Below are 16,881 nucleotides of genomic sequence, written 5' to 3'. Positions count from 1 at the left end.
GTAATACCTTGCCATCTCTGAATTATGACTTAAGCATAAGTCTCTGTATGGTAGGGTGTTACATTATGGTATCAGAGCAGTTCGTTCCTGTAGAGCCTGAGGAATGGACTGACTATGCTTCTGTGCATTCTCTGTATGTGTGTTATGTGCTGTTAGTATATCTGCTTGATATAATTGGCATAAACGTTCATGAGCATGCATTTGGGACTTTGAAGCACTAAACTTCCGATATTGAGACTGATCAACTTAATATCGATTGTTTGGTGTGTATAGGAACTAGATGGCGCCTCGTGGACGCGGTAGAGGTCGTGGGAGAGGACATACGAATGCTCGTGCGCCGGAGACTAATCCTAATGACCCGGTGAACTTTATGACTGCGTTGGAGAACATGGCTGCTGCTATGCAAGCCACTGCTGAGGCTCTTGGTCAACAGATGAACAACCATGGTAATGACGGAGGTGGAGTTCAGGGTCCGATGACACTGGAAAACTTTTTGAAGGTTAATCCACCGAAGTTCAAGGGAACTACTAGCCCGACTGAAGCCGATACGTGGTTTAAAGCTATGGAACGAGCACTACAAGCGCAGGTGGTACTTGAAGGACAGTGTGTAGAGTTCGCTACCTATTTGCTCACTGGTGAAGCGTCGCATTGGTGGCAGGGTATCCGACGCCTTCTGCAGCAGGGTGATGATTATATCACCTGGGATGTCTTCCAAGAGGAGTTCTATAAGAAGTACTTTCCGACTTCTGCTAGGACGGCCAAGGAGCTTGAATTGTTGCAGCTGAAGCAGGGTACTATGTCCGTATCGGAGTATACTGACAAGTTTGAGGAGCTGTTCAGATTCTCTCGTATGTGTCAAGGGACTCCGGTGGAATATGAGGAATGGAAGTGTGTTAAGTACGAAGGAGGACTCCTGAGTGATATTTTCGGTTCGGTAGAGCCAATGGAGATTAGGATTTTCTCCGAGTTGGTGAACAAGTGTAGGGTTGCTGAAGAGTGTGTGAAGAGGGCAACCGCTGAGAAAGGAAGTCACAAAGGATCATTTTCACAGAATCGAGGGAAGAGCTTTGCACCTAGAGGTCCGCCTTTCAAGAGGGGAGGTTCTTTTAGGAGGCCCAACAACAACTACTCCCAAGGGAAAAGGTTTGGGAAGCAGCCTCAGAATGATCAAGCTTGTACTAGGTGTGGGAGTCACCATCCGGGAGTACCATGCAAGGCCGGATGGGGTTTGTGCTACAATTGTGGAACAGCGGGGCATAAAGCCGCAAGTTGTCCAGAGAAGCAAAAGCAAGGTGCTGGGAAAGCACAACAGATTGGTCGGGTGTTCACCACCTCAGCTGTGGGTGCAAAGGGATCCGAGACACTCATTCGAGGTAACTGTGAAATGGCTGGTCAAACTTTAAATGCTTTATTTGATTCGGGAGCATCGCATTCATTCATTGCATTTGAGAAAGCCCATGAGTTAGGATTGAAGATCGTAACCTTAGGTTATGACTTAAAAGTGTATAATGCTACCCATGAAGCCATGGTAACTAGGCTAGGATGCCCAAAAGTTTCGTTTAGGTTCAAGCAGCGTGATTTCGTCCATAACTTAATCTGCTTACCGATGATCGGTCTTGACCTTATCTTGGGATTGGACTGGTTATCTGAGAACCATGTCCTGCTAGATTGTTCTACAAAGTCGGTGTACTTTATGCCGGAAGATACAGAAGGGCCGGTCGTGGTGAATAATTATTACTTGAATTCGATGATGGTGAACTGTTCCGGGATCAAATGTCAGGGTATCCTGTTGTTAACCGCTGGTGTTTCGGGTGATGATCAAAGGTTGGATCAGATTCCGGTAGTGTGTGAGTTTCCGGAAGTGTTTCCCGATGATATTGAGGAATTTCCACCTAACCGAGAGGTCGAGTTTGCTATTGAGTTGGTGCCTGGGGCGGGACCAATCTCAAGTGCTCCTTATAGGATGTCACCGTTAGAGATGGCCGAGCTAAAGTCTCAGTTAGAGGAATTGTTGGGTAAGAACTTTATTCGACCAAGTGTATCCCCGTGGGGTGCTCCAGTGTTACTGGTAAAGAAGAAAGATGGAAGTATGCGGCTCTGTGTGGATTACAGGCAGCTGAACAAGGTCACCATAAAGAATAAGTACCCATTGCCGAGAATTGATGATCTCATGGATCAGTTACAAGGAGCTGGGGTTTTCTCTAAGATTGATTTGCGATTCGGTTATCACCAGATAAGGGTGAGGGGTGAGGATATCCCTAAGACCGCTTTCAAGACTCGTTATGGTCATTACGAGTATACTGTAATGTCCTTTGGGTTGACGAACGCCCCTACAGTATTCATGGATTACATGAATAGAGTATTCCGTCCGTTTCTGGATAAATTCGTTGTTGTCTTCATTGATGATATACTAATTTACTCCAAGACTGAAGAAGAGCATGCAGAACACTTGAGGACTGTGTTGCAGATTTTAAAGGAGAAGAAACTCTATGCGAAACTGTCTAAGTGTGAGTTCTGGAAGAGTGAGGTGAAGTTTTTGGGTCACGTGGTGAGTAAGAAGGGAATAGCCGTAGATCCAACCAAAGTAGAAGCTGTGATGGATTGGAGGCAACCAACCACAGTAACTGAGATAAGGAGTTTTCTGGGTTTAGCTGGCTATTACCGAAGGTTCATCAAAGGCTTTTCGTAATTTGCTTTGCCGTTGACAAAGTTAACTCGCAAAGACACTCCGTTTGTTTGGACTCCTGAGTGCGAGGAGAGCTTTCAGGCATTGAAGAAAAAGTTGACCATTGCACCTGTGTTAGTGTTACCTGAGCCGAACGAGCCTTTTGAGGTATACTGTGATGCCTCGTTAAAGGGTCTAGGATGCGTGCTGATGCAGCATCATAATGTGGTGGCTTATGCCTCACGGCAGTTGAGACCTCATGAAGTTAGTTACCCTACACACGATCTGGAACTCGCTGCGGTCGTGCTTGCCTTGAAGGTGTGGAGGCATTATCTCTATGGGGTTAAGTTCCAAGTCTTCTCTGACCACAAGAGCTTGAAATATCTCTTTGACCAGAAAGATCTTAATATGAGGCAAAGGAGGTGGATGGAATTATTGAAGGACTACGACTTTGAGTTGAATTACCATCCTGGAAAGGCGAATATAGTGGCGGATGCGTTAAGTCGGAAGTCGTTATATGCGTCTTGGATGATGCTTCAAGAGGAGAAATTGCTCAAGGGATTCGAGAGTCTAAAAATTGGTGCTCGAGAAGTATCTGGAACCTTGTGTTTGAGCCGATTAGAAATCTCAAGTGACTTTAAGTCCGAACTCCTAAAGGCTCATGAAAATGATGAAGCGTTATGGAAGGTGTTACCGGCTATCGAGCAAGGAAAACAGTGGAGAGTGTCGGAAGAAAAAGATGGGTTATGGAAATTCAAGGGTAGGATCATTGTGCTGGATTTTAGCACTTTGAGGCAAGATATCTTAAAGGAGGCACACAAAAGCGGATTCTCCATTCACCCGGGAAGTACTAAGATGTACCATGATTTGAAGGCGATGTTTTGGTGGCCGGGTATGAAGAATGATGTGGCGGAATATGTTTCAAAGTGCTTAACTTGTCAAAAGGTAAAGATTGAACATCAAAGACCTTCCGGGATGTTGCAATCTTTAGAGGTTCCGCAATGGAAATGGGAAAGTATTGCAATGGACTTTGTGTCGGGATTGCCAAGGACTAGGACTGGTTTTGATGCTATCTGGGTGATTGTGGACCGACTGACCAAGTCAGCTCACTTTTTGCCCATTCGGATGACTTACACCCTTGAGGAGTTAGCACGGTTATACATAAAGGAAATTGTGAGACTCCATGGTGTACCTGCTACTATAATCTCTGATAGAGATCCTCGTTTCACTTCGAGATTCTGGGGTGCATTTCAGAAAGCTTTTGGAACCCGATTAAGCTTGAGTACAGCTTACCATCCTCAAACAGATGGTCAATCCGAGAGGACGATCCAAACACTAGAGGATATGTTGAGAGCTTGTGTTTTGGACCAACCGGCGAGTTGGGATCGGTATATGCCGTTAGTGGAGTTTGCATACAATAATAGTTACCATGCGAGCATCGGAATGGCTCTGTATGAGGCATTGTATGGGAGGAAATGTCAATCTCCGATATGTTGGTATGAAGCTGGAGAGAAAGGCTTGTTGGGGCCGGAGATGATAGCTGAGACCACTGAACAAGTCAAGAAAATCCGAGATAGGATGCTTACGGCGCAGAGTCGTCAAAAGAGTTACGCCGATCAAAGGCGGAAGCCCTTGGAATTTGAGGAAGGAGATCATGTTTTCCTGAAGGTTACTCCGACCACAGGAGTAGGTAGAGCGATTAAAGCAAAGAAGTTGAATCCTCGATACATTGGTCCATTTCAGATCCTGGAGAGGATTGGGCCGGTGGCGTATTGGGTGGCTCTACCGCCTCATCTTTCGAACCTGCACGATGTGTTTCACGTGTCGCAGCTTCGGAAGTACACCCCTGATGCTAGCCATGTGTTAGAACCTGAATCGGTTCAGTTAAGAGAAGATTTGACGCTTCTAGTGGCTCCAGTCAGAATTGATGATACTAGTATCAAACGGTTGCGTGGAAAAGAGGTTTCATTGGTCAAAGTGGCTTGGAGTCGAGGCGGTGTTGAGGAACACACTTGGGAACTTGAGTCGGAGATGCGAACGGACTATCCGCACTTATTCTCAGGTAATTGAATTTGAATTTTGTGGGCAAAATTCCCAATTAGGTGGGTAGAATGTAAGACCCGGTTAATTAATGGCTAATTAACCCATAAATAAAAATTTATTCTAGAAAGCCAAAAATGTTATCTTTATGGCTAAATGTGATAGAGGAATTTGAGACGAGAATTTCGGTACCAATTTTATAGAAATCGGACCAAGATTGGACCGAACGGGCCAAACCGGACCAACCGGACCCAAAGTAAACCAAAACCCTAGTTTTCAGCACTCTCTCTCCTCACTTGAGACACTCACACGCTGAAATTGATTTGGAGGGGGGAAGAACACCCTCTCAAGTTCTCTCCCTTGGTTGATCTTCAAACCACCATAACTTTTGATCTAGAGCTCCGATCGCCGCACCGTTTGCAGCCACGCGTTCACCGCGGAGAGCTCTACAAAACCCATACAATTAATTTTGAGGTAAGCCACGTTTTATTATTCGAAATTCCAGCCCTTGATTTCGAGTTTCATGAGCAAAAATGTTGAGATTTTGGGTTCTTTGATGTTATAGGACCCAACTCTCTTGAAGGAGAAGGTTAATCTTGTCTCCTTGGACCTTGGGTGTGGTAAGATTCTCAACCCTAGTGTAATTTGTTGTTCTATGAGGTTTGGGTATTGAGATATTGTGTATGGGTATGATGATTGTGGCTTAGGTTGTGTATATGTGAATATTGGAGCTTGATTGGTGATTTTGGAAAGCTTGGAAGAGGGTTTTGTGTGATGAAATCTGTTCTTGGAGGTGTTGATACCTTGAGAGCTTGTGGACAAGTGGTTTGGAAGTGCTCCGGTTGAGCTTGGGAAATCGGCTAAGGTATGGTTTCGGTTTCCCGTATCTAATATGTAATGTGGTAGGAAATACTTAGGCTAGAGGCCCTAAGATAGGCATTGAATTGTTGGTGTTGTTGAATGGTTGAGATATATGATGTGTTCATATATGTGATTATGAATATTGATGCCTTGATTGTGTGATATATAAGAAATGCATGTTGTGATATATGCTTGATGGATGATTAAGGTTGAATTGGTGGGTGGTACCATGTTGATGGTGAGTATGATGTTGATTATATATAGTGATTGTTGATTGGAAATGGTATTGTTGGAAATTGGGATGAGGAAGGATGTATGACATGATATTGTGTTTGTCCTTTAGCCATTTGATAGAGAAGTGTTAAAATGGTTGGATGTGGTTTTGGAAATTTTGGTAAAATGTCAATGTGTGAGATTGAGGATGGCTTGTTGTTGATTTTGGTACATTTTGAATGATTTCAAAGAGAAGGGTTGAAATTGGCATGTTTTGATTGATCTTGAAAAGAGTTGAAAGTGGCTTGTTTTGAAAATGGCACTTTGTGGTTTTGAATGAAAATATGGTTTTTGGGCATACTTTGATGGGACATAACTTGGACTACGGATCTTTGATTTGTGCCAAATCTATTTAGAAATAAAATTGGATCCGGGATGTCCATGCCGTTCGAAGAACGGGTGAAAAATGATTTAAAATGAGAGAGTTATGACCGTCGGAAGATTGGGGGTTGAATCTGTGAATTCTGCAGCTTTTAACTTAGAAAATTTTTAGCAGAATGACCCCTCGCGCGTAGGCGCACTTGGCGCGTACGCGCCGTTCTTCGAAAAGCATCATCCACGCATGCGCGTGGTGTGCGCGGGCGCGTCGATGCGCTGCATCGAATGCCAAGCCATTTTCCAGAGAGTTGTGCCAGAGTTGTGCCTGGGGCACAATGTATTCGCGCGTATGCGTGGCTGACGCGTGCGCGTCGTTTGGCTAATTTTCAACCCACGCGTTCGCGCGTATGACGCTTGCGCGTCGATGAGTTTTAAGGCCATCCACGCGTGCGCGTGGAGTGCGCGTATGCGTGGCCCTGTTTTCATCCCAAAGTTGATTTTTGAGTTTTAAAAGCCAAATCTCATACTTCTAAGCCTCCAATCTCACCACTTATGTCTTAAATCATTATGATATGCCTAGCATGAGAAAAAGGGCTAGTGAATGTGGTAACTTGCGAGTGAAGCAAGGGGGAAAATGAATGATCATTGAGGATCAAAGATGATTATGTGAGATGCGGAGAATGGCGGTGGAAGTGCTTGTTATGCCATGGGCCGAAGGGCCATAATTGTTAATGAATTGGCTGGTTATGGATTTAACCGTGAGCCGGATGGCTAGATTATTGCCGTGTTACGGCGGAGCCTTGTTTATGGCCAAGTATAAATGCATATATGCTGTTGATTGAATTGTGAATGTTTGCATTTCCACCATTGGAGATGAGGGTTTCCCTGGGTAGTAGCAATGGCTAGCCACCATGTGCTCCAGGTTGAGACTCGAAGCTCTGTTAACCCAATGTCATAAGTGTGGCCGGGCACTGTGAAAGGCCCGGATGAGCTCGCCCCCATAAATATTCACCAGTGATAGTGATGGATAAATATTCACCAGTGAGGGTGATGGATATGGATCATGATTATGATCAAGTTTATGATGAGTATAACTCGAGTTGGGGATGCACGACAGAGGGACAGTCCAACGGTTAGCTACCAGGACTTGTCGGGTTGGCTCTATAACCGACAGATGATATCATCAGCCACTAGGGACAGGCATGCATCATAAGCATACTACATGAATTGTGTGAGATTGCCTGTTTGACTGCATATTACTTGCTAATTGCCTAAATGCCTTATCTGTTCCTATTTGTGAATCTCTTGTCTGATATAACTGTGTTTGCTATATTATACTCTTGCTGGTGGTTGGGAGGTCTGAAGGAATTGGAAAAGGAAGTATTAGTTAGACTAAAGAATCTTTAGTCAGTTGCCACTTACGGTATAGCTTGTTTATAAGCTTTGATATTATCTGGAGGAAGTTCTAGGATTGCCTTCGGCTTTCCTCTATTATTATGTATTATATATGTGGAAGCTGTTACCGTGCTGGGGACCTCTGGTTCTCACCCATGCGGATTTTGTGATTTTCAGATGCAGGACGCGAGGCTTCTCGTTAAGACATGCTGGAGACTTCTGGATTTAGCGAAGATCCTTTGTTCTCGGGACTCTGTTTTGGGTTATATATCTTGTTTAGATACTTTTATCTCCATTAAATAATACAAACTGTGATGACTCCTCTTATAGGAGGTTTTGGAGAATAGGTTTCTGTATTTGTGTCCCTTTGGGTTTTCCTTGGAGTTTTCCTTATTTTATTATATGTATATATTGCTATGCTCGGACCGGTTATCTTCGCAGCCGGATTTTGAGTCTTGATATTCCTGTTTTTGACACTCTTTATATATATGATCTCGCGTTAGTTTATCCATGTTCGTTACTTATCAATCGGAGTGTTGCGCATTCGAGTTACGGTTTTTGTTTACCCCCTTTTTCTACAAAGGCTCCTAGTTATAATCAATTATTCATACTACTATACGTACTAAATTTTTGGTTTTAGAGGTCGTAATACCTTGCCATCTCTGAATTATGACTTAAGCATAAGTCTCTGTATGGTAGGGTGTTACAATAAATACATAATATTTAATAATAAATATAGAATATTTTTAAAATTATATATTATTATAAACTTATTATTTTTATGTCGAAATTATTCATAATAGATATTATTATTTAAATTTATTATTCAACGTGACAATAAATATATAATATTTTTAAATCATATATAACTAAAAATTTATTATTTTTATTTAAACATGATTTAAAATAGATATTATTATTTTAACTTAATCTAACTTATTACTCTACGTAATACTAGCATTTAAATTTGTAATATTGATTTAAATATAATATTAATTTTAGTGGAATATATGATTTACTTATAAATAATATAATTGGTGTTATTCATGTTGATTATAAACTAATTAGATTGTCAATAATTAGAATGAATTTGCATTTAATATAGATTTAGCGTAAATTGATATATAATAACAACTCTCTTTTATCATTGTTATGTATTTTTTTCTCAAACACATAACACTAAAAGCTAATTACAATGGTAAAAACGCGAAGAAAAAATCGAGCTGTTTCTATTGAGGCAAGTTCTATTCCTAACATGAAAATCTATCAAGAACCAACTGAAATTCTGAACAAGTACGTACTTTTTTTTTTGTTGGGTTCTTGTGTTATAAATTTATTCTCAATGGTCTTCTATGATTTTTTGATAATGAGTATATTTATTCACATCTTCGATTAAAAGAATAAAATAGAAATTATGTTGATTCTTTTAAAAAAAATAAAAAAAGGAAAAAGACAAATGCAGCTAATAGTTAATACCCCCTCCCCCTTCTTTCTCCAAAAGCAGACCAAACCCAACCCTAAAAGGTAAAAACCCCATTAGAGCAGAATAGCAGTTAGGCATCCTCACCACTATCGGCGCCGTCGTCGCATCTCCTCCAGCCGCAATCCCCACTGCTCAAACTCCTCTCCTCCGTCGCAACGTGTCTCGCTTTACAACTTGTCTCTGTCTCATTCCTATTTTGCTGCACTGCCCCTGTTTTGCCGGTACCACTGCTCAAGCTCGCCTCCTCCATTGTAATGCGTCTTGCGTCGCAACTTATGTGGCGTCGCATCTCGTCTCCTCGGTCTTGTTTGTTTGTCACAGATCCCCTGTTTTGCCGCGCTCCAACCCTCCTCCTTCATTCAATTTCTATGAGTATTCTTGTTTTTCTGAGTTAATTTCTTTGATTGTTAATTGTTGTTAACAGGAAGAATTATTGATTGTTGTTTTTGTTAAGTTAATTATTATTGATTTTTTTCAAATTTCAGAGTTAATTTTGTACTTTGATCTGAATTTTTGTGCTATTGATCTGAATCTTGGAGTTTTGTTCTTAGTTAGTTGTACATATTCTTCAAGTTAATTATATTTTTGTATTCTTTTATGTAAAAGCTAAATGGACTTTGGCTTTTTCATAGTGAATAAAATGAGATTTTGACCTTGCATGCAATGTTCTAATGTTATATAGTCCATATTATTATGATGAATAATATATTTTGTCATACATGGTCTAATAAGCAGAGCATGCTATAAATTTTATGCCAATACCCATTTAAAATATACTTTGATTTTGGACCTTTGTTTTCGCATTTCCATCAAAATATATTTTATATCAAATTGACAGTACTAAGCCTAGCAGCCATTTATATATTCTGGTTTTAGACCTTGGTTTAAGCAGTAAGCACCTTCCATTGTAAGGAAACTGCTTCTTTAAACCAATTGTTTATAAAATATTTGAAGTTTATATAAGTGAATCTTATTAGCAAAGAGCTCATATTTTTTAACACTGCTATTCTGTTCCAAAATTATTCATGTGAATATTTTTTATGTTTTATTCAGCCTATAAATTGACCTCTTTTCTAAATAGGATAACTTAGAAATTAAATAATTAAAGCAGTTAGAGCAGCTATTTTTGGGTATGGTTATCTTTATTTTAACATCCTTGTTAACCTTTTTAATGTTACAATGAACCCAATCCATCATTGAAGGACAAAGTGACTTTAGACTCATTAGCTAATTCTCTTAAGCAATTGACTCAAATAGTCCAATATCTTGTTCAACCGTTAGAAAATAATGTCAGCTCTCCCTCAAGGTGTTTAAGGTCTTTGGTTCCAATTCTAAGACTCTTAACCAACAAAGTAGTGTGTCGAATAATCCATTGTTGCTATGCTGTTTTGAGAAGGCCAAGACAGATCTGTCCATTGCTAAAAAAAGGAGAACAAATTCACTTGCTCCAATCAATATTCCTGGATTAGAGCTACCTAGTGTGAGTACTAAGGAATAAGTAGTTTATTATTATTATTATTATTATTATTATTATTATTATTATTATTATTATTATTATTATTTCAATAATAACAGTTTTTTTATATATATAATGGGTGCAAGTGTGTTTTAGACCAACAGCTTCGATGGGTTTGGACGATACTAAACTTGCAATTGTAGTATACTTGTATGGTAATTATTTGATGGATAAGTAAGTAAACTCAAAAAGAATATTATTTTTTAACGGTGTTGTTGATTTGTTTAGCTATCTTTATTTATGTTAATTTATCTTTGGCAGCTACGAGGAGGATATAGTATTTTCAGAGCTTACAGCTTGCAGAGATGTATTCAGGAGCTTGATGCCAGAAAAGTCAATCATTTCTCTTGTGCTAAACTTAGTAGCAGATATGATGAAGACAGAGTTGACCAGAGAAAGTGGTTATTGATTTTTACCTACAACTTTTGCGGTAACTATATAGGAGTGTATGCTAAAATAATATTGGTAGTTGTTATTTGTATTGCGCATATAAACTAGTGGCTGAAATAATGTAGCTGTCAGAGAAGACAAAATTGGATCCCAACCGTCTGCCGTCTTGTATCACAGATGTTTATTTGGGCAAAGTTGACTGCTTAAAAAGAGTAAGTTTATATCATTTTAAATTCATATTAGCAAATATTGGCATAAAATAATTTTAATAACTAAAATGACTTTCTCTTGATTAGGTCTTTATCCCTGTATCTTAAACTACTGACGAAGGTCATGAACACTGGTATTTCGTAGTGATTGATCGTGTTAAAAGCCAAATCATTTTGCTAGACCCATTGTAAAACCCGGTCAAATCATAATTAATTAAATAATAAATTAAATATGAGCGAATATGATTAGAAAATTTAACAATCAGAATTTGAGGATTTAAATATGATATTTGGACTCGGTGGATTTTTCTGAGTCGGAAAATATAGTTTTCTGCGTAAAAATGCATGCTGGGAATTTGACCAGCAGTACCGGCTGAGATCTATCCGGTACTACAGCTGAATAAATTAATTATAAGTGAATAAGGTTAGAAAATGAGAAATTATAATTTGGGAAAGTAAAAATATTTAAAATACGATTTAAAACTCTAATCTTAAAGGTTTTGGCACAAAAGTGGGCCAACGGGCTAAACCAAGTGAACCGGGCCAAAGTGGACCCAAGACCCAACATATATATAACCTTATTAAGCCATTTCAGCATCATTTCTTCCCCCCTTTTTGTAATCCACGGTGAGAGAGAACAAAGAAAAGGGGAATCAAAACCCTAACTCTCTTTGATCTTCAAATCACCATAACTTGAGCTACGTACGGAGCTCCAATCGACGAGCCGTTTATGGCCACGCGTCGCTCTTTTTGCCCTCTTTGATTCTATCTAGGTATTATGGTGAATATTTCGTTCTTCTCTGCCCAGCTTTGATTTTTCCCTCTAAAAACGTGATTGGCTATTGTTGTTGAGTGATTTTATGATTTTGATTGTTTAGGAGTGCTCTAGTATGAGCCATTGGTGAGTTCCATCAATTAATTTCGTGGGTTAAGGTAAGGAACCCTCTAACCCTTGTGATTTATCAATTTCATGAACCCTAAATTGATTATAAGTGTGAAAATTTATTGGTTGATTTTGGTGCACAATTGGGAGGTTGGTCTTGCTTGCGGAGTTTTGGTGAGGCTTGGGGCTAAGGTTGGTGAAGACTTCCAAAGAAGAGACTCAATTGATTTGGGTCCAAGAGGTACAGTTTAAGTTTCATTTAAGTACCGTGTGGTGTGATGAGAATTCCTAGGCTAGATGCCCCTAGGATTAGGTTTGGATTATGAAAATGGTTAGTATTAATATGCATAGTTGATGTGTTATGTAAATTAATGATTGAGTTGAGAATTGTGTGAAATTGTATATTTGGTGTGTTGAGAAATTTGATAAAATTAGATAATGATTAATAGTTTGTGGAATATGTATTGGATTGTGAATTTGGGCTGGAGGCCGTGAATTTTGGGCTGGAGGCCGGAAAAAGTAGGGACGGTAACTATATGATTGATGATTGGTGATTGAATGATTGATAGTGATATATAAGTATTTGAGTATGAGGTTTTGTTGATTATTGAACTTGAAAGCTTGAGTGTTGCTTGAATTGAATTATTGAGTTAAGATCGATGAAAATAGAGAATTGATGTGTGGTGGATTGAATAAGGAAATTGGAATGTGGTTCAGGTTGAATTGGTAAAGTTTTGGTTGGATTAGAAGAGGTTTGAAAAGAGTATGTTTTAAAAATTGAGGTTTGTCAAGGTTTTGGTAAAAATGAGTTTTAGGCCAACTTTGACGGATCATAACTTGAGCCTCAAAGCTTAAAATTGAATGAAACTTATTTTAAATTAAAGATGGCTTTGAGGGCTTTAAATTGATATAAAGTTTGTAAAAAATTGATTTTTGTAGAGGAAGTTATGACCGTTTAAAGTTTGGTGTCGAAGTTTGAATTCTGTGAATGTTGCAAAATTTGTGATTTCTGGTTCGTGTGCGCACACACAGCCTTGTGCGCACACACGCACGGGGATATGATTGCTGTTGGGAGCGCTAGCACGCCCTGTGCGCGCATACAACCTACGAAGTTTTGCAAGCTGTGCACACGCACAGACCTGTGCGCGCGCACACGCTAAGAAGTGCGTTCTGTTGGGAGCGTTCGCACGTTCTATACGTACACTAAACAATGAAAAATTTACTTTCTGTAAGTACACACAGCCTTGTGCGCACACACACTTTATGAAAATTCTTCTGGGCGTGCGTACGCACAACCCTGTGCGCATGCACACTGCCCTGTTTTTCAAAGAATACTTCGTTTTTAACTGTTTTACCTTCCCGACAAGCTTGCAACCTTCCGTGACACTTACTCAATATCTTTTTACTAATTTTAGGGTATTGAATCAAGGGCGAGAGTAGTAAAAGAATAAAAGGGATAATTGTGGTTATAAGTGTAGAGAACGATGACTTAAGCTTGGTAAATTCTGTGGATGAAATAAGAAGAGGATTAATGATGAGATTGTTAATGAGAATGATGATAATTATGAGACTAATAAAGAGAATGATGATGACTACGAGATTGTTGATGAGAATGATAATGATTAAGAGATTGATATTAAATATGAACCTGATTGTGATACACCCTCCTGGGTAGACGTAGTGGCATTGATCCACTTACTCCGGGACGTGGTGAGATATAACTGCCTAGGTAGATGCAGTGGCATTGATTCCACTTGCTCCGAGATGAGGTGATACATACCTGCCTGGGTAGATGCAGTGGTTAGCCCCCACTTGCTCCCAGTCGAGGTTGATTTAAGATTTGTGAAACTATCTGAGTTTCGGATTTCCTTGGGTAGATGTAATGGGTCAGCTCCACTTGCTCCAGGTTGAGATCTGAGATTCTGTTGACCCTACGTCGTAAGATATGGCCGGACACTTAGACCTTTCCGGATGAGCTCTCCCCATGGATATTTTATTCTGATTGATTATGATTTTGAGCTTGGGGATGCGCGCTCATAGGGACTGTCCAATGGTTAGCTACCAGAACATGTCGGGTTGGCTTTATAACCGACAGATGATATCATCAGCCATAGGGCAGGCATACACCATTTGCATATGTTTGAATTGTTTGGGTTTGCCTATTTGTTTTGGATTGCTATATCATATATGCTATATTACCTGATAATGTGCTACTTGTTCTACTTGTACCTTATTGTGTATTACTTGTTTGTATTGCTTGTGTTTGTACAACTGAGAGGCCCCTCATGCTGGTGTCGGTTGATGCTGAGGGCTGTTCTTGTTGAGATGGAGTGATGACATGCTTAATTTAAAATGATAATTATTGAATGAGGTAATTTGAGTTTCCTGGGTAGATGTAGTGAAGTGATTTCACTGCTCCAGGTAGAAAATGAGATAATTTGAGTTCCCTGGGTAGACGCAGTAAAGTGATTTCACTTGCTCCAGGTGAAGATATGAAGTATTGATATATGATTGCTGAGATAGAACAGCTGGTAATGGTTTTGCTTGTGATTCTGATTCTGATTTGTTGGAGAGTGAGAAAGATGGAAAGCATGAGGAAGATAAGTTAGATTTAGCATTTCCTTATGACAGTTACCTATTTATGGATTAGCGAGAATATACAGTGAATATTGGGTCAAAGGAAGTTTAGGATGCTTAGTGAGTTTTTATTACAATGCATTGTATTTATTTGGTACTTTTACCGTACTGGGAACCCATGGGTCGGGGGTTCTCATTCCGTATATATCTCTTTTTTTTTCAGATGCAGGTCCACGTGCTCAGCAATGAGCTGTGGTTTGTCTGAAAGAAGGCGAAGACCTCTAAGATCTCTTATTTACTTTTGCTTAGATTCTCTACGCTTTTGTTTTTAAAGAACTCATGCTATGTATTTAATCCGTTTGAAAATTTTCCTATAGAGGCCTTTGTGTATCATTTGGGTGAGATTAGGAGATATAGTTGTCAAACTACTTTTATACTATACCCTAACCGGCCTAAACTTCGCGAGTCGCGACTAGTGGCTAATTATTTATGTCATATATCTATATCTTATTTTATCTTATTCTTCTCGACAAGATTATCTCTATATCGTCTCAGTTCACGCTTTACTTTTTTTTGTCGATACGTGAGCGTTACGACCTTCACGATTTTATTTTTTTCTCCTTTTCAGGCTTCTCGATTAATACTCCTTTCAATTATACTTATAAACTATGTATTAAAAATTCACCTTGAGATTCGTATCACCTTATTATCATTGTCTTATGACTCGAGCATAAGGATTTGAATATTAGGGTGTTACACCCATTTCCAATTGAGAAACAGTTCAAGCGAAAGAGGACAGCCTTGAAATTAGTAACTGTATATTTTTTTTAATTATCAACATATATGACTAAACAAGTAAACTCTGACATACACATAAACAGGCCATTTATTTGGACAAGGTATTAGAAGATCGTTCATTCTATGACTTTGAGACCACTCCAAATCTGATTTCTTCACAATTTGAATTTGAAGAGCCAGAAGGCCTTCCCACCCTCGAAGCTGGATCATAAGATCGTATAATTAGTGGTTATTGATATGAAATTTATGCAATTATATAATACTCTAATATAGCTTGCTCGATATGTAGGAATGACGCGGGTGTGTGGGTTGCAAATTGGATGATAGCTTGTTTTGAAGATGATCATTTTAACATAAAGGTAATATTATGCACTAATTTGTTCTTCGTTCTTTCTTTTATATTTAGGTAGTTAAGCCTAATGTGTAATTATTCAAATTTTATTAGGTTGATGATGGGGTTCGAATGAAGATTGCAGTCTCACTCGTGTCAAAGAATCACAATATGACCGAGTATAGGGTCAAAAGAAATGCCATTGAAAATCTTAGAAAGCTGTATAATAATCACCATCGTGATGATTATAAATTCCCACAAGATTAGATTTAGAACATTCTATTTTTTATTATTTTTGTTTTTATTATTTTCTTGTGGGTATATAAACCGTCTAGTGACATACGCATTATATTTTGTTTACGTTTGTGTTCGTATTTGTTTGCCGGATTATTTAATGTTTCCATTTGACTAGAGATATAATTATTTTTATTTTTAAAAGTGGGTTTTCTTGGCCATTATTATTACTTCTATGTTTTTATTATTGCAGTTTGATTTTTCTGCTAGTATAGCTCTTTATTGCCTATAGATTGACAAGTGAATCTATTCAATTATGTAAATACCATCATATTTGAAACTCCGCCCCTGTCCAGGTCTTTTTTTTTCTGTTTTATATATATACACACATGTTTTAATCTATGATGTTGAATTTGATTATTGACTTTACATATGTCTAACGGCAATGCATACACTGCCTTTGAACCAAATATAAAAATATAATAAAGAGTAATATATTAGAAGAATCTATAATTTGAGTGCAGCTTTTAAATTAATTGAAGTTAGGAGAATCTATAATAAAGATGTTCTGTCCCTTAAACTTTAATAATAAAGAATAATATATTAGATGATTGTGTTCCTGAGCTAGTTCTCACATAAAGAATAATCACCACAAAAAGAAAAAAAAGGAAATGTCATAACATGCTTCCACTCTAGATAGATATGCCGAAGGCCTTAAAAAATAGCAATATCCTTCTTCTTCTTCTTCTTCTCATATCTAATTGGTTCTCATCAGACTGATCTTGCTTGACTATGGTATCCTCCCAGCCCTGTTCAAGCAAACAAAAAAAAGCAAGTTTCTTAGATCTATTACTCCATGAGATCTGTTTATATATAACTGTAAAGGAGATGATAATTGAGATCTAGTA

The 16,881-nt window shown here is 38.7% G+C and overlaps 1 protein-coding gene across 1 annotated transcript; it reads left to right on the top strand.

Annotated features, from left to right (window-relative positions):
* The first annotated feature begins 280 nt into the window (after positions 1 to 280).
* LOC148581412 (uncharacterized) lies at positions 281 to 16,006 on the top strand. Its single transcript, XM_088492373.1, has 3 exons — positions 281 to 996; positions 15,698 to 15,767; positions 15,854 to 16,006. Exons 1-3 carry the CDS (start codon positions 281 to 283, stop codon positions 16,004 to 16,006), a joined length of 939 nt encoding a protein of 312 aa, XP_088348499.1.
* The last annotated feature ends 875 nt before the right edge of the window (positions 16,007 to 16,881 follow it).

Source organism: Arachis ipaensis, chromosome B10, assembly GCF_059453495.1.
Source record: "Arachis ipaensis isolate K30076 ecotype BB chromosome B10, ASM5945349v1, whole genome shotgun sequence".
Classification (NCBI taxonomy): Eukaryota; Viridiplantae; Streptophyta; class Magnoliopsida; order Fabales; family Fabaceae; genus Arachis; species Arachis ipaensis.
The sequence above is the reverse complement of the archived record's forward strand: the minus strand, read 5'-3'. Positions and strand labels throughout refer to the sequence as shown.